Source organism: Marmota marmota, unplaced genomic scaffold (assembly GCF_001458135.2).
Source record: "Marmota marmota marmota unplaced genomic scaffold, marMar, whole genome shotgun sequence".
Taxonomy (NCBI): Eukaryota; Metazoa; Chordata; class Mammalia; order Rodentia; family Sciuridae; genus Marmota; species Marmota marmota.
The window spans coordinates 17,951,291-17,977,982 of record NW_025999880.1 but is presented as its reverse complement, the minus strand read 5'-3'; the positions used below and the strand labels follow the sequence as shown (position 1 = coordinate 17,977,982).

At 36.1% G+C, this 26,692-nt stretch overlaps 1 protein-coding gene across 2 annotated transcripts; it reads right to left on the bottom strand.

Moving 5' to 3' along the window:
• Positions 1–296: 296 nt before the first annotated feature.
• On the bottom strand, positions 297–25,549 carry Top2a (DNA topoisomerase II alpha). 2 transcript variants are annotated; one of them, XM_015495762.2, is made up of 35 exons: positions 25,391–25,548; positions 24,110–24,265; positions 23,820–23,910; positions 23,264–23,327; positions 21,498–21,643; positions 21,212–21,309; positions 20,816–21,028; positions 20,319–20,492; positions 20,062–20,163; positions 19,822–19,959; positions 18,209–18,347; positions 16,108–16,265; positions 15,649–15,774; positions 15,148–15,258; positions 14,907–15,012; positions 14,708–14,817; positions 14,361–14,453; positions 13,631–13,745; positions 13,408–13,529; positions 12,104–12,252; positions 11,094–11,325; positions 10,772–10,906; positions 10,467–10,667; positions 10,070–10,265; positions 8,461–8,552; positions 8,001–8,165; positions 7,792–7,875; positions 6,418–6,600; positions 5,964–6,054; positions 4,033–4,185; positions 3,734–3,857; positions 3,307–3,350; positions 2,662–2,805; positions 1,738–1,937; positions 297–1,355 (listed from the first exon to the last, which is right to left on the bottom strand). In XM_015495762.2, exons 1-35 carry the CDS (start codon positions 25,409–25,411, stop codon positions 1,227–1,229), a joined length of 4,605 nt encoding a protein of 1,534 aa, XP_015351248.1. In that variant the 5' UTR covers positions 25,412–25,548; the 3' UTR covers positions 297–1,226. The 2 variants fall into 2 exon arrangements, with proteins under 2 accessions (XP_015351248.1, XP_048647901.1); XM_048791944.1 differs by lacking the exons at positions 1,738–1,937; positions 2,662–2,805; positions 3,307–3,350 and having other exon boundaries at positions 297–1,250; positions 3,730–3,857; positions 25,391–25,549.
• Between the last annotated feature and the right edge of the window lie 1,143 nt (positions 25,550–26,692).

Genomic DNA, 26,692 nt, shown 5'->3' with positions numbered 1-26,692 from the left:
ACCACAAAGGCTGGCCTTGAACTTGTGATCTTCCTGCTTGCAGTTTCTGGATTTGTTGGGATTACAGGTGTGCACTAGTGCACCTGGCTAAAGGATATATATATATCTCACACATATTTTGGTACCAGGGATTGAACTCAGGGTCACTTAACCACTAAGCCACACTCCCAGCCCTTTGTTCATGTAACTTGCAATCCTGCCTCAGCCTCCCAAGTAGCTGAGATTTATAGGGGCGTGCCATTCTACCCAGTTTTTTAAAGTAAGGTGTAGTGTGGGTCATAAAAGGGGGCAATGAATGGCTTGCAATGTTTAGAACATTTTATTAAAGTACAAAATTGTTGGAGTTAAGCTAAATAGAAAAACATAGTAAATATTTACAAAAACATTGATAACATCACTCAAGTAACAATACACAAACAATGCAGAGAAAGGTCTTAAAAGGTTTACAAGTTGAAATTATGACGATTTCCCAAAAGGGATCTAATGGTTCACTGCTGAGAATGGTTTTAATGTCATATGTAAGATCTCTGAGCAAATGATATCCCCCACTCTGCAATACAGAGCTCCCTAGATATTAATCCTTTGGGAGATTCTGACTTAGAGGCAGCAGAGGGGATAAGTCAAGAGTTGAGACAGTCCTATGACTGGCCTGATATTCTCATCCTGTTGACTGGGTTGAGGTCATGCAGATACAGTCAAGGTAATTTTCTTCAGCTTCTGATGATTTTCAGGAGGATATAAGCAATTTCTCATTCTTTGAACAAAAATTCAGTACATAAAGGCTGAACAGAAGAGTACTGGATTAGAACTATCAAGTTCTATTTGATGGACTATTATCAATAAAACAAAGATAATATGGAATTTATCATGCTCTATTTCCATATTTAATGAAAATAGGAAAGAAGGCAGAGTGATACTTTTAAATCAAAGTGCTCTAGTTTTAGCTTAATGAATGGTCAACAATTTCCTGAAGTGACCACCTCACTATTACTAGAGTCCAGAAGAATTTAAAATCAGACTTTAAAGACCAAAGAAAACAGATGTAACATACAAAGCAGAGAAGAAAACAATGCCCAGGAAAGAGTCACTACTCACTTTGCTCTGATAGTTGTATATTAAAATACCTTCCCAAAACTAATTCAGGAGAGGAATTTAAGAATTTTAGGTGACTTTAAAAGCAGTCTTGGGCTCAGTAAGACCATTCCTTAAAATAAACACTTCATGTTTTAAAACAAATCATCTTCATCTGACTCTTCGAGGTACTTTATAGGTTTCTTTGCCCGTCCAGATTTTGCCCGAGGAGCCACAGCTGAGTCCAAGTCCAGATGAAAGTCATCGCTCTCCCCCTTGGGTTTCTAAAGAGGAATGTCAAGTAATTTGCATAATATAAACATGATAGCATAATTTCCAGACTATAATTCAAAGAGTTTTCTACCTTCTACTAAGTAGTAAGAAATAGATCTAAGGAAACTATCCCATTGATATTTAAATAAGTGCCTTACTTAATTTTTTTTGGCACTAGGGATTGAACTCAGGGGCGCTTTACCACTTTTGCTGGGATTACAGGTGTGCTCTACCATATCCAGCCATGTTTAATTTTTCTCATAGCTAAACTATCCACAGCAAAAACTAATGAATTTGAGATTTAAAATTCTTAAAAATATATCAAATTAACAGGAAAAATGTAGTTAGGTATTTCAAAACATCTAGAGTAAAAAGACTAAACAGGAATAATACCTTGCTTGCGGCTGCTTTAGAAATGACTTTCTCAAAATTACTGTCAGAATCATCAGAAGTGGATGGCTTCCTTTTGCGTCGATTCTTGGTTTTGGCAGGTTCAGGCTTTTGAGAGACATCAGAGTTCAAGTTTGGATTCTTCTTGGTTCCTTTTGGTGCAGCCCTTTTTTTGGGACCAGTAGTGGAGGTGGAAGACTGACCTGCAAGTCAATACAGGAAATCATCATGGCTGCTCTTAGGGGTGAAATATTCTCATTGTGAGCTTTCTTTTCCTTTCCTTCCTCTTTTTTTTTTTTTTTTTTTTGGCAGTACTGGGGATTGAACCCAGTGGGCTCTACCACTGAGTCACATCCCTATCCCTTTTTATTTATTTTGAGACAGGGTCTTACTAAGTTGTCCAGGCTGGCCTGTCACTTGGGATCCATCTGCCTCGGTCTCCCAAGTAGCTGGGATTGTAGGTGTACACCACTGTGCCCAGCTCATTTTGAACTTTAACAACTTGAAGACTATATGTGACACAGGAAAAGATAATCTAATACAGTTGAAAATATCTGAGAGTAAACCTATTAACTATCTCATTTGATTATAAAGATCTAAAACTGCTTCCATTTGGAAAAGTTTAATTTTAATATCAATAGTAGTAAATTTTTTCTGGGCCAGTGGTGAACACCTATAATTCAGTGTCTCAGGAGGTTGAGGCAAGGCAGGAGGACTGTAGTTTGAGAGCAGCCTGGGCAATGTAGTGACACCCTGCCTCAAAATAAATAAAAATACTGGGGATGTAACTTAGTGACAGTGCCCTTGAGTTCAAATCCCATACAAAATAATAATAATAAAAAAGTAAAATTTCAGTATAAAAAAGTTATGCCGACTTGGGAAAGCGAATTAGTTTGGTATTAATCTATTTCAAAGATTTAGGCTTACTATTTGTTGTTGTCTTCTTCACAGTCACATTCTTTTTTGAAGATGGCTTCTTCATTTCAGTTTCAACTGGGAGATCAGCTACAGGAGGGCTCGAAGAAGATGGTACGCTATCTTTAGTATCATCGTCATCATCGAGGTCAATCACTTCAAATGGAAAGTAAAACAATATATATGAGCAACATATGAAATACATTTACTGCTTTGTCCCTGCTATGAATTCCCATTTAGACATTTTCTAGAACATTTATATTATGTTACTTCGTTTCTATTTACTTATTTTTGATATTGGGGATTGAACCTAGGGGTACTTAACCACTGACCAACAACATCTCTAACTCTTTAACAATTATTTTATTTACCAGCCCTAATTTCTGAATTCTTTATCAGCAAAAAGTTTTTATTCTTTTGTATCTAGCATGAAGCATAGTACCTGGGGCAAGTGGTTGAATTAGTTTTAGTATATTAAACGTGGAGTGTATTTATGTGCAAAAACTAAACCAAATGAATGATGGTAATAGAATGCTAATACAAACTCATGTTTATTTTCAAATGAAGTACTTGGATATTATAGTCAAGATTAGAACCTAATTGGACCTGTGAGTCCCAGTAAAGTACATGTCTTAATTATTTTTACTAAATACATACCTGACATGGTATCTTTCTGTGGCTTCAGTTCTTTTTCAGTATGTCTAGAATAAAAAAAATAAATAAATAAATAAAAATATATATATATATAATAAATAATAACATCCTGACAACCAATTCTAAGTATGTCAAATATCAAAGATTATCTAATTATTAAAAATGATCAGAGTTGGGTACAGTGGCACACGCCTGTAATCCCAGCGGTTCATAGGCTGAGGCAGGCGGATCCAGAGTTCAAAGCCAGCCTCAGCAATAGCAAGGCACTAAGCAACTCAGTGAGACCCTATCTCTAAATAAAATACAAAATAGGGCTGGGGATGTGGCTCAGTGGTCAAGTGCCTCTGAGTTCAATTCCCAGTACAAAAAAAAAAAAAAAAAGGTTAAGAAAAAAAATCAGGTTAAGATCTACATTAGATAAGATACATACTTTGGTGAAGTTTTGGTCTTAGGTGGGCTAGCATCTGATGGCACAAAATCTTCATCTTCAGATTTTTCATCAAAGTCTGAAAAATCTTCATCTGAATCCAAATCCATTGTGAATTTGGTTTTTGCTGTTTAACAAGGAAAGAGGGCAAGAGAAATATTTAATTCATAGACTGATGACACATTTCATCAGCACATAAGCTTAACTTTAACCTCCTAAAAAAGATGCTTCAGTTTTTATGGGATTAAGTATCCTGAAGTTATTGGCCATAGCATATCCAGCATGTTCTTTGGTCTCCTTACCTGCAGCTCTCCGTGGCTCTGTTTCTCGTGGAGGGACATCAAAATTACTTTCAGTACTGCTCATATCTGATTCAGAATCAGACCAGGGGTTTCTCTTTTTGCCTTTTTTGACAGGTTTAAATGTCAATGTAGTCTGTTTCTTTGCCTTGGTGCCTAGAAAGGAAAAAAAAAGATATTAATCATACATATATTCTTAGGCTCAGTTTTCTTCATCTATCATCCACCCATCCTTTAAATATTTATCTAGCACTGTGATGGTGCTGGGAATGTCAATAGTGAATAGAAATAGATGCAGCATAGAACTCAATCATTTTATCGCACAAATAAACTCAATATGTTTATGTAAGGAATGTGGTATATATCCATAAATATCAGGTTTCTTTAAGAAAGAGATGCTTGAGCTGAGATGTGAAGGTTTAAGAAGCTAATTAGTTGAAGGTAAGTGAAGAAACATTCTAACTCAGGATGTTGCATGTATAAAAGTTCTGGGAAGAAATAGCATACTTAGAAAACTGCAAGTTCACTATTACTAGAAAGCAGAAGTTGGGGAATATGACCATATTTGCACCTTTAAAAACAACTTCTCTCAAGTTGCAGTATGGAGACTGGAAAAGGGCAAGAATAGATGTAAAACAATGAAATATACTGCTGAACTCAAGGCAAGGGAGACAGTTTAAAGTGGCTGCGACTATCTTGAGGGGTACTTAATAGTAAGTTTCCAAGTGTCTCTCATACCTATCCTTTGTTTATGTCCTTCATCTTGTCCCACTAAGATTATAAGTGCAGTTTCCTTACAGGTTTGATTTGGTTTTTTACCTTTATAATCTTTAGGAGCCTATATGAATCTCAGCTTTTCTCTAGATCCCTAAAATGACTAGTATATACTACTCAATTTTTTCTTTATAAATCTGAGGGTTAATTCCATGCTTTCCCACTTCTTGTACCTTCAGAATATTGGATACAGCAGTAGGAACATGAATGTTCAAAATACTAAGCTGACCTATTAGTTGTACAGTATAAATTATTTCTAGCTAGGTTTTAGTTAAACATGTGCTGCATTATAAGGTCAATACGTAATGTTGCAAAGCATGGCACACATAAAATATTAAAAAAATAAAACTAAGATATTTCCATTTGCTTTTTTTAAATTTTGTGTATAAACTGATATATATGTGTCCCCACAGATTTGAGCACATATATCTATCTAAAGTAGATTCTTAAGAATAGATATAGATTCTATATTAAGATCAATCAGTAGGATAGCATTGAGAGTCCATAAATAAATCAACATTTACAGTCAATTGATTTTGAAAAAGGTGAAGATACTAGGGAAATTAATCTTTCAATATGTGGTACTTAGGGGGCTGGGGATGTGGCTCAAGTGGTAGCGTGCTCGCCTAGCATGCATGAAATACTACTTCACAATAAAAATGAATATACTACTGATAAATGTTACTATGTAGATACATGACCCATGAAAACATGCCAAGTAAAAGATGTCAGTCACAAAAGAACATATGATACTAATCATATGAAATGCCTAGCATAGGTAAATCTAGAGACAGTTAAGTTTTTATTGATTGGTGGGAAATGGGGAGTGACTGATAATGGGTAGTTTCTTTTGGGGTGATAAACTGTTCAAAAACCTCTGTGATTATACTGAAACCATTAAATAGTACACTTAAGATAGGCAAATTTGGTATGTGAAGATTGGTTAATAGAACTCTTTGATTTTGTGTGGTATCATTACCTAGAATCCAGGGATGATGTTGAACTCTAGAGATGACCAAGATGTGGTCATTAGCCTCATGAAACTTTATACTTCAACATTAAAATTGGCTAGAAAGTGAAATTTAATAAACTGGTGGATGTTTTCTTAGATCTAACTTTTATTTCAACTTTATACTGTTTTCTTTAAAGTGTGGTAATACCTGGTTCTTTTTTCAATTTCTTCTCCAGTCTTTGTTTTAGGCCGTCTGGTTCTACACCATCTTCCTTAGAGGTTCCCTCAGGATTTTCACTCTAAAAGACAGCAAGATATTAAAAAATAAAATAAGATAAATAAAAAAATAATAATAATAAATAAGAATGATCCAGTTCTATATATTGTATCGAAAATAATATAGAGTCGAATATATGAATATGTATATTGCCAAAGAATGTTTTTCTTTGGGTTTTGGTTAAGAGCTCTTTGGTACAGGTATGATTTCTTCAAGATACTTAAATATTAAAAAACTAGGTGCTTAAGAAAAAAAAAAAAAAAATCCACTCTCCTCTCCCCGGTGCTAAGGACTCAACCCAGGGCCTGTGCTTGCTAGGCAAGAGCTCTTCACTGAGCTACATCCCCAGTCCACAAAGTATGTGTAATGATTTCAAGAGTATTACCTTAATTTTCTTTTTAATTTTCTTTTCTGCCTCTGCTTTCATCTCTTCAGTAACTCGGGGAATGACTCTTTTTCCTCGTGGAGAAGGCAAAACTTCAGTCATTTGTGCTTTTTTCCCCTTTGCCTTTCCCCCTTTCCCTGGTAGTCCTACTTGTTCATCTTGCTTTTCCTTGGCTTCGACAGCCTATAAAACAAATGTAAGAACTCATTATTGTGTATAATTAACATTTGATAATAAAGGTAAATAAGTGTGGAAATAGAAGATTGGGTTTTATATGTAATTCTATCACTTAACCTTTCTGAGGATAAAAAGGGGAAACTATGTTAAGGATAAATCTCTCTCTGTCCACCTATATACACACACACACATATACATTAATTCACTTGTAAAAAAGGATAAGTACATACCCACTAATGTACACTTACCTAATCAACTGATTAGAATAAGGTAAATATTTATCCCAAAGTATCATAATATAAATTTGTGTAAGTTTAATTATGAAGTGAAATTTAATTATTTTTCCTATGCCAACTCGTCCCCAAAATATTTATTTATTTATTTTAGTTGGCTACAACATCTGTATTTTATTTATTTATTTTTATGTGGTGCTGAGGATTGGACCTAGGGCCTCACATGTGCTAGGTGAGTGCTCTACTGCTGAGCCACAACCCCAGCATCCCTATGCCAACTTTTTTCCCCCTTTGTTGGTTCTGGAATTGAGCCCAGGGGTACTCTTCCACTAAGTTACATCCCTAGTCCTTTATATTTTAAGACAGTGTCTTGCTAAATTGCTGAAGCTGAATTTGAATTTGTAATCTCCTGAATAGCTGGGATTACAGGTGCTACCATGCCAGCTATGTTAAAATAATTTTAAGAAACAAGTATTATTTGGAAGACTTAAGTAATAAAAGGATCTTCTGAAACTATCTGATTGATTTGCCCCAAAAGTAACTGGCTTTGCTTAATTTTAAGTTGACTTAGGGGACCGGGTGGGTCTTCTTCCACATTTAGGCTCTCTATCTTCTTAGTCCTAATAGGTCTTTCCTATTTAATTTTATAAAAGAGTCAACTCCAGTTCTTTCCTCAAAAACTTCTGGGTAATATGTTCCTGGCCTCATATCCTTTATTCTAAGTAGCATTTAATTATCTGTTTTCTTGTGTTATTTTGGAATGTATCCTTATGCTGCCTATATCCTTTCTATTGTCAACTGTAAAGTTTCTTGACAAAAAGAAGTATTGTAGGAACACATTAAAAAACAACAAAGTGCTAGTTATTGAACCCAGGGCCATGTGCATGCTAGGGAAGCACTTGACCACTAAGCTGTATCCCTAGACCCTACAATATTTCATAAATAAAAACTTTAAACTACACACCTCCAATTCCTCAATAAAAGCAGCTAAGTCTTCTTTCCACAAATCTGATGGACTCTTTCTCTTTAATGAGTCCAGTTCTTGCTCCTTCAGAAAATTAACAGAAAATTAAGTCAACAAATGTGTATTAATAGCATTTTTATGTAGCCCAGTTTTTACTTTTACCATTATAATAATGTGAAGTAATATGCACCATCCTATCAATAACTTACCTTTTCATTTCTTTGTTTGCACAGTTCATCTTTCTTTTCTTTGGTTAAATACCAAAGGGGCATGTCAAGAAGGTAGTTGAAGGTTGGCCCAGAATCTGTTACAGAGTCACTCTTTTCTGTCTCCTTTTCATTGTCACTCTCTTCATTCTCTTCTTCATCTGGAACCTAAAGGACAAATTAAAATGTAGAATTAATAGAAAATGTGAAACACAAACATATCAGGTATTTTTATTTTTTTGGTACCAGGAACTGAACTCAGGGGCACTCAACCATTGAGCCACATCCCCAACCTATTTTGTATTTTATTTTGAAATGAGCTCTCACTGAGTTGCTTAGTGCCTCACTGTTGCTGAGGATGGCTTTGAACTTGTGATCCTCCTCAGCCACTGGAATTACAGGCGTGCACCACTACACCTGCCCATACCTGGTATTTAAACAAAATTGCTAACCAAGAAGTTACCTTTTGCTGGGCTTCTTTCCAGGCCTTCACAGGATCCGAATCATATCCTCTCTGAATTAGAACTTTAATTAACTCTTTTTTAGGCTTATTTTCTATTAAAAGAAAAAAATGTGAACAGAGATAAGGGTTTTGAGCAAGATTTTATGACAAAGTTTTATCACACTGTCAAAAGAATAAAACTGGAATTCAGATGGTCTCTGTTGTGCATATATTTGTACAACCTGGTATATCGCTTAAGTCTTCTCCTTAAACAATTGTAAATTATGAGGGGCAGTCAAATCATGATGGAGGTTATGATCTAATTATAACTCTTACAAGAACAGAAGAGACTCAAACCTTTATTTAGAATACACTTCTACCTAAATTATGCTCCCTAATTTTTTTTATTTCTACATTTCTACTACCCATTCAAAGATTGATTTCTCTTAATCACGGCAACACTGTAATCATTCCTTCCCTTTTTTGGGTAATACCTCTCTTTCTGTGTCTACTGCAGTTAATTTTTATACTTTGACCTAAGAGTCACTAGCTAAACAGTTTTGGAGTACCACCTTTAATCAATTAACTTGACAGACTACACATTTAAACTTTCTATATTCCTCAAGAAGACTGGATAGTCCCTAATATTTCCTAATTCCATTCAGCTAAAAACATTCTTTTTTCCCCCTCTAGTCATGTCCAGTATCACTCATCTTAGCCTTGCCTTAAGCAAAAATATCTGTGAAATAAGGAGGATGATAGGCTAGTGCTAGTTCTTAAGAGTTATTTCTTTTAGTCTTCATACCCCCACTTTGGTCAAAATATTTTCTTCCTCATCACTTAAATCCTGATTTTGTTGCTTATAGAATTTCTTTCTTTCTTTTTTCCTGGTGCTGGGGATTGAACCCAGGGCTTTGTGCTTGCAAGACAAGTACTCTACCAACTGAGCTATACTCCCAGCCCCTAGAATTTCTTTAAAAAAGAAAATTCCTTCCCCAACCAATGGGAACTCTCCGGGAATCCCCGCGAGAACTCCAATGTAGCAGGGCGAGGCGGACAGCAGGGGTCTAATATATAAATGAATACACAGCTTAACATAAAAAAAAAGAAAAAAAAGAAAATTCCTAAGACTTGTCCAAGAATTTACTAGTCTGATTTACTTGGAAGTCATTTATAATCTTCCTTTCTTTCTTTTCTTTTCTATCAGGTTTATTATTTCTTTTTGTGATCAACCAGTTGATACAAGGTATTCTAGCTCTATTTATCCCTGTCTAAATGTCAACTAATCTTAATCTTTTTAAGATGCTTAATCTAGTGGGCTAGAGAAAGTAACTCAGTTGTAGAGGTAGCAGGCTTAGATTCACAAAGCCCTGGGTTCAATCTCCAGCACAGGAGTGTGTGTGTATGGAGCGGGGGAGGGGGTACAACAAAAAACCTCAATCTAGGAAAAGCTATCTCTTGAAAACTACAAATAATTAATCAGATATTTAAATGAAATGTATATAAATAACTAGCTGAACTAAATGGATTTTTGTCCTCCCTCCTCCCCACCATTGCTCTCACCAAAAATATTTAAAGAAAGTTTAGCATAACTGTAGTTTTAGTATAAGCAATTATTTAAAAAACATACCAATGATTATTTTGCCATCTATTTTCTCTAAGATAAAGCGAGCCTGATTGTTCAATTTAGCAGATTCAGCACCAAGCATTCCTAGAAGCCATTCTTTTCTTAATCCATAATATTTAAGCCTGAGTTCGAAGAAGTCTCTTAGAATATCCAACACTGTGTCATATTTCTTTAAACAGCCTACATGGTCAAAAAGCACCTGGAAAAGGAAAACAAGATTAGAACAAAGAATCAATAAATTTGGTAAACTTTATAAAATTGCTATTAATCCTTAAAATAATCTGAAACCTCTCACAAAATAAGACATATCATCCACGTATGTATAATGTCAAAATATATTCTACTGTCATGTAGAATAAATTTTAAAAATACATAAATTAAAAAAAAAAAAAAGACATACCATAGAGTTGCAGGTGAGACTAGTTTGGAGTTTGAAGACTTTGTGTAGCCCAACTCTCTCTGCCTCTGCCAATTTTCCCTCAGTCATCTTTACAACAAATTTCACAGTGGTATCTGTGTGGTATTCCCTGTAGTCTGTTATGAGAGGGGGTGTCTTCTCAGTGCCATTCAACATGGGTTCTAGGACCTGTTCTTTGTATGTCTGAAGAAAGAAGAAATTCTTTTGTAAGGAATCTCTAAACAGTCAACAGAAATAGTACAAAACAAAAAATCCCAACAAAACAAACAAAAACCACAGTTACTTACTTGGGTCCATGTTCTGATGGGAAGTTCTGAGATTTCAATGGTTGTGGAATTCAGAATAGCTATTTCGCCATTAATCACATATTGATTTGGAGCCAGCTCTTCAATAGTACCTTTGAAGTTTTTGTAACTTGGAAGCTAAATTGACATTATAAAAAAGAATGTCTTTTAAATGTGATACTAAAAACAGAAGTCACAAAGGTGTTCAACAAGAAATCTAATTATAAGGTATGAAATAAACTTTACATTTGTATCCTCTTTAAATTGTATAATCCAAACTGAAACCCGAGAAAGGTAATGTTGCTACCATGCACAGAATAGTTACCATTGGCAAAGGTTCTTCTCCATCCATCAAACGCCTGATGTTATTTACAACTTCACGAACATCAAAGTTGGGAATTTTGCAGGACCACCCAGTACCAATTCCTTCAGCACCATTTATCAGGACCATGGGTATAATGGGAATGTACCATTCAGGCTCAACTCGTTGGTTGTCATCATATAAGAACTTCAATGTATGATCATCTTTTGGTGGAAATAACAACCGAGCCAAAGGGCTAAAGGAAACAATCAAACAATGTTACTGTACAAAATATTTGCTTTCTGAAGTAAAGGGTCACTCCGGGGTTTTTTGCCTGAGCAATTAGAAGTAAGGTCTTTCATTTACAAAAACAGGAAAACTAAGGATTCAGTTTTGGGTTTAATATTTGAAATACTTATTAGACATCCAAGTGAGAAATGTTGAGAGGGCAGTCAGGCATAAAAGTTTAGAAATCAGGGGAGAAGTCAGAACTGGAGATGTAAAGAGATGTAAAGTTATGAGACTGGATGGATGGGAGATCATTTGGGAAGTGAGTTTAGATAGTAGACAGAGATCTGATGAAGGAGCCTTAGGCAGACCAGTATTTAGAGCCAGGGAAGATGAGAAGTACCAGCAAAGAAGGCTAATAAGGAAAAGAACTTCTATTGTTGAACAGGCCAAATAAAGAAGAGTTTCAAGGAAGATAGTGATAACTGTGTTGAATGCTGCTGAAAGGATGAAGATAAAAGCTGAAAATCAACTATTTATAACATCCTACAGATTTGTAAAGTGAAATTTCAATTGCAATATTTAGGAAGAATCTAAGTTTTCTTTATTTGAACCCAAAGTCTACCTCAGGGATTTCAACCTTGGCACTACTGGCATTTTGGGCTGAATAATTCTTTGTTGTGAGGAGCTGACATTATTGTAGCATCCCTGGCTTCTGCCCAGTATTTCCTAATTAATTGAATTTTTGTCTCACATCGTTTCAAAACTGGCCATGGCAAGTCACTAGAAATTAAAAACCTACTCACCTGAGCATTGTGAAGATGTATCGAGGGCTAGCAGAATCCTTGCCACCATGTAGGCGGGTACCAAACTGACCAATGGGTTGCAAGAGGTTCAGATTATTGCTACCCACAAAATTCTGAGCCAAATTGATGATGGTCATCATTAGTGACATCTGAGGAGGAAAAAGATTGATTAATCTGACCAAAAGTCTTTTAATAATACATATTGATTATTGTGAACAAGCCTCATTATAATCTTATAAATCTTAGGTTTATAGTGATTGTTCAAAGATAGATGGCAGACCTAGTACCTAAACCCAAGACTTCCAAGTTCCAAGTTCAGGGGTCTTTTTTAAGAGCAATTTTCTTTTAAATATTTATTTTTTTAGTTGTAGTTGGGACACAATACCTTTATTTTATTCATTTTATTTTTATGTGGTGCTGAGGAGAGAAGCCAGAGTCTCACACGTGTTAGGCGAGAGCTCTACTGCTGAGCCACAACCTCAGCCCCTCTAATAGCAATTTCTATCTATTAAATCCTATGAACTTGGAAGAAATAGTTTCTCCCCTAACCCTCAGCAAAATGAAATACTTTCACCTTTGTGTCATTAACACTTTGGTCATTTCTATTCTAGCATAGATCACTTTACTCGAAAAAAGAATGTGTGTTGGCTTTCTGGATAAATTGTGATTATACCTTGAAAGTACATAAAGTATTTTATATTTATTCTTATATACCTGGTACAGGTAGGCATTCAACAAATGTCTGTTGAGTGAATATTTATCAAGTCCTCACTATATTTTGATTTAAAATAGTAAGTAGGTCAACCATTACATTGAAATTTCTAGAAGCTTGTTAGTACCTCACTTCTAATGAGGCTGGCTTTGATGCTCCTGCCTCAGCCTCATGAGCCACTGGGATAACAGATATGTGCCACCATGTCTGGTCAGCACCCTTAATTCTTTAAAATTGTTTTACAGAGTAAGGCAAAAAATGTAATTCAATGTTATGTAACTGCATAGTTTTACTTATGTCAATGAGTACATTTGTGACAGCTTATAACAATTTCCCAGTTGATGGTCATTTTGCATGTCTAAAATTTGACATTGCAAAGTTATAATAAATATCCTTATAGGAATATTATTTCCAGAGATAAAATTGTTTGGTCAGAGGGTGATCACATTTCACTATAATTTAATAGACTGTACCAAATTATTCCCTATTATGGATATAACAGTTTATACTTGCACCAAACACATTTGAAGAATGACCTTGAAATTGTTTATGATATAATGCTTTCAGGAAATATTATGGGCTGTATGTTTACCTCACCATGATGGTATGAGGACATTTCTGCCACTGATCCAGCTAACTGGGCAACCTTCACCTCTCGTTTGTCATTCCTTTTGAAACAAGTAAATAAAACCTTTCTTTGACCGGGTTTCAAACCTGTTAAGATAAAAGAAGGGCAAACATCAGCATTCTCAATTTAATAATTTCTGGGCACAAGATTTCTTCCTTACAAAAAAGACTAACAAACTGGAACTCACCATCCACCATAGATGGGATAGATCTCTCATTATCAGAATTTGAGAACAGGATAAGTTCCTTGTTTATAAAGTCATTATATGTCAAATAAGTGGTAGCTTGCCCATACAAATAATCCTGAAGGATCAAAGAGAATATTACATTATCTGGTTTAAAATAAAACATTGGTCTTAACAATGCTTAACACAAAAATAATAAGCATCATTTCTATAATTCTGAAGCCCCCCAATATAATTATGCACAAGTATTTTATGTTTTAAAGATAATGCAAACTTAATTGCTATACAGTTAGAAAAAAGGTGCATTGTCTTTTTAATTATTTTTCCAGGACCAATACATTTATGCAATAGTCTAAATAAGAATATTTATAAAGTCATGCACAGTTTTAATTATGGAGATACATTCTGAGAAACACATTAGCTGATTTTGTCCTTTGAATGTCATCGCTTATACTTAGACAAACCTATACAGTATGTGTATATAGATACACATGCCTAGGCTAAATGTTATATGAACATAGAAACCATGATGTTAAATGAAGCAAAAGAGAAAATGATGTCATCAAGAGACTTTATAATCTTATAGGACCACTGTTGCATATGTGACCCATCATTGTTATATGGTACATGACTATAGTTATTGATGATATTAAATAAGTTTAATTTGCTACAATATCAATTCTAAAAAGTCTACCACATAGCACATTTTGTGGGATATATTTAAAATTTTTACCTCAGGAAGGCCAAGTAACTTTCGCTGTCTTCTATCCTCCATGAAATGAGTTAACCATTCCTTTCGATCATCTATCTGCTTTTTGCTAAACGCCTACAAAAGGATGGGACTGTTAATAATAGGTTCCAAAATATCTCTTCTATAAGCAATAAACAACAAAAAATACTATTTTCTAAAATATCTGGTTCCTTCTCTGGGATATGAGAAATATTCTATTTTATAAAACACTCATATAAAGATCTAAATGTTTCAATTGACCAACATAGTAGTTTCTAAAATTAGGGAAAAATATATATATATACATATTATTTATTTATATATATATATAAAATACAACTCAAACTCACCAGGCTGATTGCAGCATCATCTTCAGGCCCAGTATATTTAAATTGAATACGATGTCTTTTCATATCTGCAAAGTATTCCTTAGCTTCTTTTGATGTACTGGTGCCCAAACCTACAAACCAAGGATACCACGTTACCCCATATAATCATGCATAATGGTATAAAACAAAATAAAGAATTTCTATGAATTCCATTACAAACCTTTGTAATACTTGACTTTCCATTTTTTATGGTTTGGAGTAGAACTTTTCCATTCTTCAAATTCAGGAAGGCTGTAGAATGCAATTTCTTGCTTGTTTTTAGATACCTATGGAAAGGACACATTGTAAAGTGGCTTTACACACTGTGGGCTCACCTGCATACCAACATATATCATTGGAGATTCAGGTTTGAGGAATAGAGTCTTAGAATGTCTATTTTTGTATCCTAAAAATTAGTATACCTTTACAATGGGAGTGATAAACTCCTCCAGAAAACGATGTCGCAGAAGAGAGGGCCAGTTGTGATGGATAAAATTAATCAGCAAGCCTTTGATATGGGAACCATCTTGGTCCTAGAAATATTTAAAAAGCCAAAGCATAAAAGAACTGTTTAGAAACTTTAAAAAAGTGTTTAAATCTAAACTCACTTATGCTGTAGGTAATATACACATGATATGAACATATCTGATTAGATATTGGTTGGAGATAATGAATAAAGCTCCTAGTTATAAAGTAATTTGTCTTTATGGTGGGAAAGCAATGTAACAGTAAGACATTAGCCAGTGTGGTGTGTACACCTGTAATCCTAGTTACTCAGGAGGCTGAGGCAGAAGGATCACTTGAACCCAGTTTGACGCCAGCCACAGCAAAATAGTGAGACTGTATCTCAAAAAAGCAAATAAATGACAAAAAAAAAAATTTAATTTAGTTTAACAGTTTAAAATATTTATAACAAATCTGACCTGATCTGTCATAATCATTATCTTCCCATAACGAAGAGTCTTTAATGAATCTTCATCTTCATAGTTTTTCTTATACTGAAGACCCACAATTTTGATGATATTGTTAATTTCTGCATTTTCCATGATCTGAAAGACACATACCAAAAGAGTAGTTTTGTTTATAAATTTGAAAATAACAAATAAGATGCTTGAGTTTTTGTGAGCTCCTGTATTTTGAATTGTTAGTGTATTAAGTCAGAAATATCTGAGTTTGTAAGTCAGAAATATCTGTAAGATATGCTACAATATATATAATTTCTTCTTTTTCTTTTTTTTAAGAACCCAGGTCCTCATAAATGCTAAACACACAAAATAACAACCTAAGATTCATTTCAAAACACCCAATGAGAAAATGGAGTAGAAACATGAAATCTACATTATAAACTAGATTTAAATACTAAAGTTAGTTTTATACTCTACCTGTTTATGAGAGGCTTCTCGGACATTGAGTATTTTTCCTCTAAGAGGGAAAACACCATACTTGTCTCTCCCTACAACACCAAGGCCTGAAACAGCCAAAGTTTTGGCTGAATCTCCCTCAGTCAGGATAAGTGTACACTCAGTGGAGTTTCGACTTCCTAAAGTAAAAATACACAAATTTTAGCACATTTAGTTCAATCCCAAATATTATGTTAATAGCCTTGTAACAAAACACATGAGTTAGAAATTCAATAAGAAACTGGCTTAGGAGTAAAATGAGACAATAATTAGTTACATATTTTGGTTAAAATTCATAGTAAATAAAAAATACCATGCCCCTACCTTATCCCTGGTTTCTCTGTCTTAAAAAAAAAAAAAAAATGGTCCTAAGGGCAATTCCTTTTTTTTTTTAAGTTGTTGATGGACCTTTATTTTATTCATTTATTTATATGTGGCGCTGAGAATCGAACCCAGTGCTACACACATGCTAGGCAAGCGTTCTACCACTGAGCCCCAACTCCAGCCCTCCCTGTTACCTATAATCAACCATGGTCCTAAAGTATTAAATGGAAAATTTTAGCAATAAACAATTCATAAGTTTTAAATTACATACTGTTCTGAGTGGTGTGATGAAACCTCACAGTTCCACCTAGGTCATGAATCATTAGTTTGTCCAGTGTATCCACAATGTGTCTGTAATCTATCTACCTGTTAGTCTTTTTTTTTTTTGGTACTGAGGATTGAACTTAGGGGGCACTCAACTGTTGAGCCACATCCCCAGCCCTATTTTGTATTTTATTTATTTATTTATTTATATTTTTAAAAAATATTTATTTTTTAGTTGGACACAATACCCTTATTCATTTATTTTTATGTGGTGCTGAGGATCGAACCTAGGGCCTCAAACATGCTAGGCAAGTACTCTACCACTGAGCCACAACCCCAGCCCCCCTATTTTGTATTTTATTTAGAGGCAGGGTCTCACTGAGTTGCTAAGCACCTCACCATTGCCGAGGCTGGCTTTGAACTCGCAATCCTCCTATCTCAGCCTCCCAAATTGCTGGGATCCCAGGCATGCACCACCATACCCGGCTAACTTTTTAGTCTTTTAATAGCTCTCTTGGTTATCAGGTCATCGGTCTTGGTATCCCATTGCTTGTATTCAAATCCAAATGCTATACCACAATGCCTATATCATTCACAATGCCTATATAAACACCGTTAATATCTTACATCACAAGAAGGGAAAATACAAGATATAATAATAATGGAATAGCTTTTTTAAAAAAAATATTTTTAGGCTGGGCTCAGTGGTACTTGCCTGTTGTCTCAGCAGCTCAGGAGGCTGAGATAGGAGGATCTAGAGTTCAAAGCCAGCCTCAACAATGGTGAGGAACTAAGCAACTCAGTGAGACCCTCTCTCTAAATAAAATACAAAATAAGGCTGGGGATTTGGCACAGTGGTCAAGTGCCCCTGATGAGTTCCTCCCCAGTACTCAAAAGTACATTTGTGTGTGTGTGTGTGGTAGTGGTGCTGGGGATTGATCCCCTTGTACATGCAAGACAAGCACTCTACCAACTGAGCTATATCCCCAGCCCCTTATAGCACATTGTTATAATTGTTCTATTTTATTATTAGTTACTACTGTTAATCTTTTACTGTGACTGTATTATCATATATGTGTGTGTGGGGGAGATAATATATATAGGGTTGGATAATATTAATCGTTTCAGGTATCCTGTGGGGGTGGGAGGGTGTGTCTTAGAATATATGCCCTGAAGTTAAGGAAGGACTACTAGATCTAGTTTCTTAAATTTCTCATAATACTTATACTGCTGCTAAATATAAGTTTGATATTATACTGAAAATATTTACTAGGGTTAGATTTGACCCATTCTTGCTTTATAACTACCCCAAATCATCTCAACGTTGTAACAGCCCCAAACTGAAAATGAACTAAATAACAGAAGATTGGTTGATTTTTTAATTAAGTAATCTGTTGAATATTAAATGTCAAAGGGAAAATATCCATGGTATTCTGGTAATGAATAAACAACTGAAGTATGAGATTTAAAGTTTGGAAACATTATTAATGTGTACCTGCATCATTGGCATCATCAAGTTTTGGAATTCCCTTGATTCTGTTATGCTTTACAGCTGAACATTTCTTGTTTAACTGAACTTGGGCCTTAAATTTCACCCAGTTTAGTACGCTTTCTACAATACCACAGCCAATTGCCTAAAAACAAGAAGATTCATATTAGGAAAAAAGAATTCTTTCTGAATTCTAGAAGACAGCCAGGTGCAATGGTGCATGCCTGTAATCCCAGTAGCCTGGGAGGCTGAAGCAGGAGGATCTTGAGTTCAAAGACAGCAACTTAGTGAGTCCCCAGACAACTTAGAGAGACCCTGTCTCTAAATAAAAACTGTAAAAATACAAGTGGCTTATTGGTACATACCTGTAATCTCAGTGACTTGGGAGACTAAGGCAGGAGGATCACAAATTTGTGGCCAGCCTCAGCAACTTAGCTTGAGACACTGTTTCCAAATTAAAATGACTGGGGTACACATAGCTCACTGGCAGAGCACCCATGAGTTTAATCATCAGTACAAAAACAAACAAACAAAAATCTAGAATACGAATGAGCCCCCAAGAAAATGAACAATAATTTAAAGATTGAAAAGTGAAGAGAATAATTTCCGAACAGAGGTTAGAGGTTAGTACATTGATTTTGTGATCTTTCTGTTTTAGGTTATCACCAGTGAGGGAAGCAGGTTCTTCTGATTAATTTAATAAATATTTACTGTGTACTTATATTGTGCTAGGTGCTAAGATGGTACTTGTTCTCATGGGGTTTAACGATAGAAATAAGTGAGAAGAGTTATGATTAAATGAAAAGTTTGCTAAACAATAATACAGGTTCAGTGTTACATTGGAACCAACTTGGGGTGAAGAGTAGAAAATAAAGGCTCTGAGGAAATGGAATTTGGACTTCCTGAGTGGAAGCTATTGAAAGATTTCAAGAGGCTAAAAACAAAAATGTGTGCTTCGACACGAGAAGATCATTCAAGAGCATTGCAGGGCTGGGGCTTGGGCTGAGTGGTAGAGCACTTGCCCAGCATGCGTGAGGCACTGGGTTTGATCCTTAGCACCACATAAAAATAAAACAAATAAAATAAAGGCATTCTGTCCATCTACAAAAAGATGGAAATAAAAAGAGAGTGAGCGAGCATTGCAAAGAAAAGCCTGAAACAATAAGAAAATTAAGAACCTGTTATAATAATCCATAAGAAATAATGGTGGGAGACTAAGATATTCAAGAGATGATTCTTGTTTAGAGGTAGATAATGACAAGGATACCACCTTTTTTGGGGTACGAAGTATTGAATCCAGAGATGCTTAACCACTGGGCCACATCCTCAGCCCCTCCATACCTTCATTTTTTTTTTTTTTTTTTTTCAAAATTTGAGACAGGTCTTGCTAAGTTGCCCAGGCTGGACTCGAACTTGCAATCCTTCTGCCTCAATCTTCCCAGCGGTTAGGATTATAGGCATGCACTACAGTGGGTTTTTACTAAAACAGGAAGTTGCTGTTGCTTTTTTAAAATTTCCTTTTCAGATTGGGAAGGCTTGAAGAAGTACAGTATGGGAGGAATCATTTCGGCAGAGTTGAAAAGGCAATTTTTGATTTTTATTTCTTTTTAAGTACTCACAGCTTTGATGAATTTTTCACTTAATTGGCATGTTGATCCAAAGCTCTTGGCTTGCAAAGTCATATTTTCTTTGGTCTGAGAGTCAAAGGTTGGATTTTCAATTAAGGCATTCACAAAAATCCACATGTGATTTTTCACCTGCAATAAAAGTTGATAAAGTCACTAAAATGTCCTAATGCTTTACTTAAAGATTTTCTTCTCCCTGGACTTTAGAAAAAGAGAACTGCCAAAATACCATACCTGATGTGCTTTTACTGCAACACCACCCTTGTTCTTCTTCTTCACTACATCAACAAGTTTAGTCACAATCTGATCAGCTACATAATCAACATGTCTGCCACCCTAATGAGGAAAAATCCCAAACTGTTAAAACTCAGCATGCTCAAATTACAACAATAGTCAAACACTTAAAAATATGGAGCTTGGATTCTTTATACCAAGACAGTCAAATATTCAAGTCTATTTCATTTATTAATAACAAGAACATAAAACATTACCTTGGAAGTAGCAATGCTATTGACGAAACTAATTTGCTGAAAGCCTTTTTCACTCATTGTTAGGCACACCTCCCACCTGTGGTTTACTTGTTCATGTATTACTTTCAATGGGTTGCCAGTTTCATCTAACTTATCCTTCAAATACATATCCACATAACTGCGGAATCCTTTTACCTATACCAAAATTAAAGGTAATAGTATTAACAAAAGTTATAACAAGTAGGGCCAATAACATTACGAAGATTTTCCAAAACCAATGTTCACTGAAGAACTGGGAGAATGGTCACTAAAGAGCACAAAAGTATTTATTTTAGGTGTTTCTTTGGGAAAGAAATTCCTTCAGTAATTTAAAAATGAGTTTATTATTTCATTATTGTTTTTTCAGGAACAAATATAAAGTGATCAGAAAAACAAATGTGAGTAAAAAAATCATTTTGCTCTCAACAATGATCACAGATTCCCTTATGTCCTTAATTAACACTCAAGAAAATACTCACTGGCAGCTTAATTCCATTAAGAAAGACTTTGACATCTTTAGTGGATCCAGCAATATCATATGCTCTTCTAACCATCAATGCAACAATATCTTTGTCAAGGCTTTGCATTTTAAACTTAGACAAATCAGGCTGGAAGGTGATACAGGTATAATCTTCTCCATTAAAAGGCTTAAGCTCCATCTCACCAGCTCGTCCCATGTTATCCATCCAAGTCTATGGAAACAAAGAATAGGAAATTTAAAAAACTCAAATCAGGGTTAGGATTGTGGCTCAGTGGTAGAGCACTTGCCTAGCATGTATGCGACACTGGGTTCAATTCTCAGCACCGCATATAAATAAATGAATAAAACAAAGGTCATCAACATCTAAAAAAAAAAAAGATACCTATTTACTTGCCTGTTTGAACATTTTCTTGTATTCTCTACTGGCTGTTTCCACAGTAAACTTGGTACTGAATATATTACATAATTTGGCTCCATAGCCATTTCGACCACCTAGGCAAATAAATTAAAAATGCTACTTTATTATCTCATCGACAACTTTATTTCTTAATTACTGGCAAAGCTTTTTAATTAAAAACATTTATTCTCGTATTTTTAACCTTCATGCTACAGTCATTTAAAAAAGTGATTTTTTTTTTTCCAGCAACAAATATGTTCTTCATTTTCCTTCAATCCTTTACCTGTTACTTTCTTTTCATCATCATCATAGTTACTAGAAGTTAAGAGTTGTCCAAATATAAGAGCTGGGACATACACCTTTTCAACTTTGTGTTCAACAACAGGAATTCCTTTTCCATTATTCCATATGCTAATTAAATTGTTTTCTCTAAGAAAAGAAGATTGAAAATTTTATTGTAAAAACAAATGTTAAACTAATACTTATAATTTAAAAATATTTAAAAACCATTATTTCTAAAATATATAAATTTATAAGTCTTAATTTCATTATGACTCTTTTCATATATGCCTTCTAAAATTGAGCACGAAAACCTTTTCTTCCATGCTTAGTTACTGACACACCTGATATAGGAACGGGAGTGGGGGATAAAGGGAGAAACCTTTCCAACATCTGTGTAGACACTGATAATATTGAAAAAATATAAAATTTAAAAAGGTTAGGATAACAAAGGGAAATGAATTATGCCCAATGGAAACAACAAAATTTGGAAACAATATTATACCACTTCTTTTTTGTGGTACTGGGCGGGTGACACTCTGGCTCACACATGTTAGGCAAATATATCTCTAGTTCATGCCGCTTTTAGGAGGATCATCTGTATATACTTAGTTCCCTTAGCTTTCTCAACCAACAAAGCACACTGTGAAACAGAAGAGAAAAACATTATCCATCAAAAACTTTCCTGCTTGCCAATAAAATGCTGAAAGCTTACTTGAACTTATTTCTCTTATTTTAGGATAATTCTCAGAATATTTAAGTTATAATGGAACACATACTATGGTTCTTATTCCAAGTAGTATTTAATATTACCTTTAAAAAAGAAAGACTAAAACTAGCTCAACATTTTTTGAAAGATTATGATACTAAGCATTTAGAAAGTTTTGAGTAAATAATCATTAGCACATTACCAAAAATAACCTTAAGCCTGGGTGCAGTAGATCACACCTATAGACCCAGTGACTCAGGAGACTGAGGCAGGAAAATCTCAAGTTTGAGGCCAGCTCCTGTAACTCCAAGATCTTTTCTCAAAATAGAACTGGGGAAGCAGCTCAGTGGTAAAATGCCCCTGGGTCTTATCTCCAGCACATAAATAAATAAATAAATCATAAAAAACCAAACTGTAAATATATTTTATGTGATGATTGACCTGGCTAATAAACAGGTGAAACAAGCACCCAACCACCCATGAAGGAATACCATCATTTAAAACCTGAAATGTTAGATCAAATTCTTCTCTATTGCCACCTGCTGGTTTGCTGTTTGAGTTGCATTTTGAGAAAAAAATTTAAATTCTGCAGTCATGAATGCTTGGAGTAATTATTGGAGATGTTTGAGACATATTTAGAGATTAAGTGTCATAATGTCTGTACTTTAAAATGATTCAGGAAAAAAAATACAGATTAAGTAAACATGAAAAAATGTGGACAACTAGCAGGGTGTGGTGGTGCACACCTGAAATCCCAGTGACTTAGGAGGCTGAGGCAGGAGGATTGCAAGTTCAAGGTCCTAATCAATTTGGTGAGACCCTGTCTCAAAATAAAATAGGCTGGTGATGTAGCTCAGTGGTGAAGTGCCCTCAGTTTCAATCCCCTCTGCCAAAAAAAAAAAAAAAAAGTTGACAACTATTGGATCTAGGTGGTAGGTATTCATGTTATTTATTATTCTGCTTTTCTGTACTTCTACAGATCTTCATTTGAAAAACAGCTAATTCCATTAGCAACCAAAGTAAATGCAAATAACAACAATGAGGTATTTAACAGAACTTACGGGTCAATAGTGACTCTAATACAAGACATTTTTGGGTCCCTTTGTTTGTTGTCTGCAGCATTAACTGAAAGAAAATAAAATATACATCTATAAGAAATTAAATCTTTAAGATGTGGGAAGAAAGCTGGATGTGTTGGCACATTTCTATAATTTCCAGTGACTCTGGAGGCTGAGGCAGGAGGACTGAAAGTTGAAGGCTTTAGCTTTAGCACAACTTACTGAGACTGTCTCAAAACAAAAGGGCTGGGGATGTAGTTCAGTGGTAAAGCACTCCTGGGTTCAATCCTCAGAACCAAGGGGAGAGGGTAAAATGATGTAGAAAAAACAAATCCCAAGTAACAAAAAAGTAGTATTTATAAGGTGTTAATTTGTAGCAATTTTTGTTCATAGAACTATTTCTAGGAAAAAACTCAACTTCTTGGACTTCAGTAGACTGCCTCACTTTTGCCAACTAATTATGTGAAAACACAGGAGGTCTGGCTACAGAGGATTTGACAGAAATGATATTTCTTATGAAGGACTTGACCAGTATACTTGTATGAAAAAATTTACTCACCTAGAATCTCATCAAAGATTTTGTACAAACCAGGAACAAAAGTGACTTCCCTATAGTTCATGCCAATGTCTTCATCGTAAACCCACATTTGCTAGAAATAGGACGAAGAAATAGGTATTTTTATTCTATATTAGTTGTCATCATTACTATAAAGCCTTCTAAATGAAATACTTGTACATAAACACATACATGAACAATAATAGTTAGGCCAGTGATACTATTAACTGCAAACTAAACTGGAAATGTATGTATTTCAACTAATTAATTGCACTTAATTAGCTTGATTTTACCTGGGTCACTAATTCCACAGAGCCAATGTAAGTATCTGGGCGGAGCAATATATGTTCCAATTGTGTTTTCTTTTGGTAGATTCTTTCAATAGACAGTCTTTTCTTAGCATCTTCATTTTTCTTAATTTTGTTCACTTGCATATTTTCATTTATAGGCTAGAATTTAAAAAAGAAAAAAAAAAAAAGAATTTTCCATCACAAATTTATTGGAAACAATGAACAAAATATGTACCACGATACACTTGAACACACTATGTCATAAACTGGTATCTGTGAGTGTGTATAGGTGGACTTGACAAAAGTTTGGAACAAAAATGGCAAATTAAGTTAGGTGCAGCCAAGGTTCCAGGTGTCGGTTTAAAAAGACATTCTAGCCAGCAGGGTAGTGGCAGGCCTACAATCCCCAGATTAGGGAAGCTGAGACACGAGGATCACAAGTCCAAGGTCAGCCTCAGCAATTTAGCAACCCCCCCCCCTCCCCGTTTCCAAATAAAAGGGCTGGAGTTGTTGGCTCCGTGGTAAAGTGCCCCGGGGGCACTTATCCCACCAAGTGCATCTGATATGGAAACTTCCGGAACAAAGTTTTATTTTTAAAAAAAAATTAAATAAAAAGAATTTAAATAGTTGTAGATAGACAGAATGCCATTTATTTATTTATTTTTAACGTGGTGCTGAGGGTCGAACCCAGTGCCTCACACATGCCAGGCAGGTGCTCTGCCGCTGAGCCCCAGCCCCAGCCCTTGGACAAAGTTTTTGATGTCCAAGAAAAAAAAAAAATGCACCCGCTTCTTTCCCTTATTGCACATTTACTGAATGCCTCCGCTATCCCAGGCAAATGACGGCATTTGGGGATGCCATCGACTCGACCCCTAGGGCACGTGAACATTTTGAACACAGAAAGGGCGCTTTTGGGGGGGGGGGGAGCAAGGGGTTCCGCCAGCTCTTCAATGGGAACCGCTCACTGCCCTTGCTCTGCACCTTCCAAGATGGAAGGCATTCAATGTCCTTTTCAGCCTGAGGCAGGTGGGCAGAGGCTACAGCCTCCCAGAAGTGAACCCCGCCCCTACGAACTGTAACATCCTAGAAGGGAGCTGAGCCGATAAAGCCTCACTACCCGCATGGTTAGGGGCTTCAGCCTGTTCGCGATGCCCAGGGCCCAGAGATGGGGGTCGACACCGAAGATGGGTTCCCAGACCTTCGCAGGCGGGTCCACAGTCCAGGAGCCTCACCCCTCACCGGCGGCCAGAGGCTCCGCCACCCGGCCCCTTCCGCGAGCTCTACCTGCAGTGGTGACACCTCCATGGTGATGGTCGTGAAGGAGCTCGAGAACCCCGAAAACGACTAAACCGGCGGGATCCACGAGACGATCAAACACCCGGACGCTCCTCCACAGACGCGCGTCGGTTAGGAGAGCGCCTCCAGTGTCTCTAAAGCCTTCGCCTAGCCCGCCCAAATCAGATAATCCAATCACTGATTCTTTCTCACCGGCTCTGTCTAGAATAACCAATCGCAGCTGGTATTTCATCTCTACCAATGAATGTCTGAGTAGGCCAGTCGGTTCGAACGAACCTATTAGGCGAGGGAGGCGGGACTAGGGCTTTTTTTTTTCAAAATGCACCACTCGGAATCGTAGCACAGAGACTGACAGGCAATCTGGCCACTGAGGAGGAGCCGTTTTTTCTCTTCTTGCCGAAAACGGAGGCGAGCGGGAGCTTCTACAGCTCTTCTACAAGAGGGGCCTTGTCTTGAGGTGCCTGGCCGATTAGAGAAGGGGAGAAAGGGGTGTGTATTTCCCAGCCACTACGAATCTACTTCCGATCCCTGAAATGCTGCGTTCTGAGGTCCTTAGCAAGAATAGGTGCTCCTCCATTTTTCTGAGGAAACTGAACGCCGGCTTTCTTCGCAGGGGATCTGGCCATTTGGTGAAGCAAACAGGTTTCCGGTTTCTGCTTCAAACCCGCCCAACCCCCAATAACTTATTTGCAAAGAAAAAGAAATTCTACGGTTGTGGGTTTGGCTTCCATATAAAGGAAGGATGTACAGAGAGGATGCAAAATAGAGGGCAGCATTCAAATCGCCAGCAGAGCAGGTTGGGGAAGAACTGAGACAATATTTATGACGGTGGCTTCCCGAGCTGAGGGCGAGTTAGGGGCCTTCTTGGGGCTGAAACCTTTTCCTCACACAGCCAGTGAGATACCCCTACAGTTCTAGTGACTTTTGCTCTCCTCTGAGAACTCTTCAGGCCAGAGCAACCGTGCCAGTGTGAGGAGGAAATGCCAAAAGTGGGCTGAAGTTTGCCCAAACCCCGCCCCCGTGTATAAATGTTCAAGTGCACTTATATTTTCTTTTGTCAGTCCACGTGTTAAGACGACCAGGAGGAAAAAAAAAAAAAGATTGCCCTTACAAAATACTAGGGAAAAAAATAATAACTGCACGATATGAATGTCTATTAATTCCATCAGAACCACTTCCGTTCTTTACTCCCTTAGTCCGCCTGGGTTTCAAATCCAGCTTGTCAATTTGCTAGTTGTGTCATTTTGGTGAAGGAAGCTTCTTTGAGTTTCCTCTGCTTAAAAAAAAAAA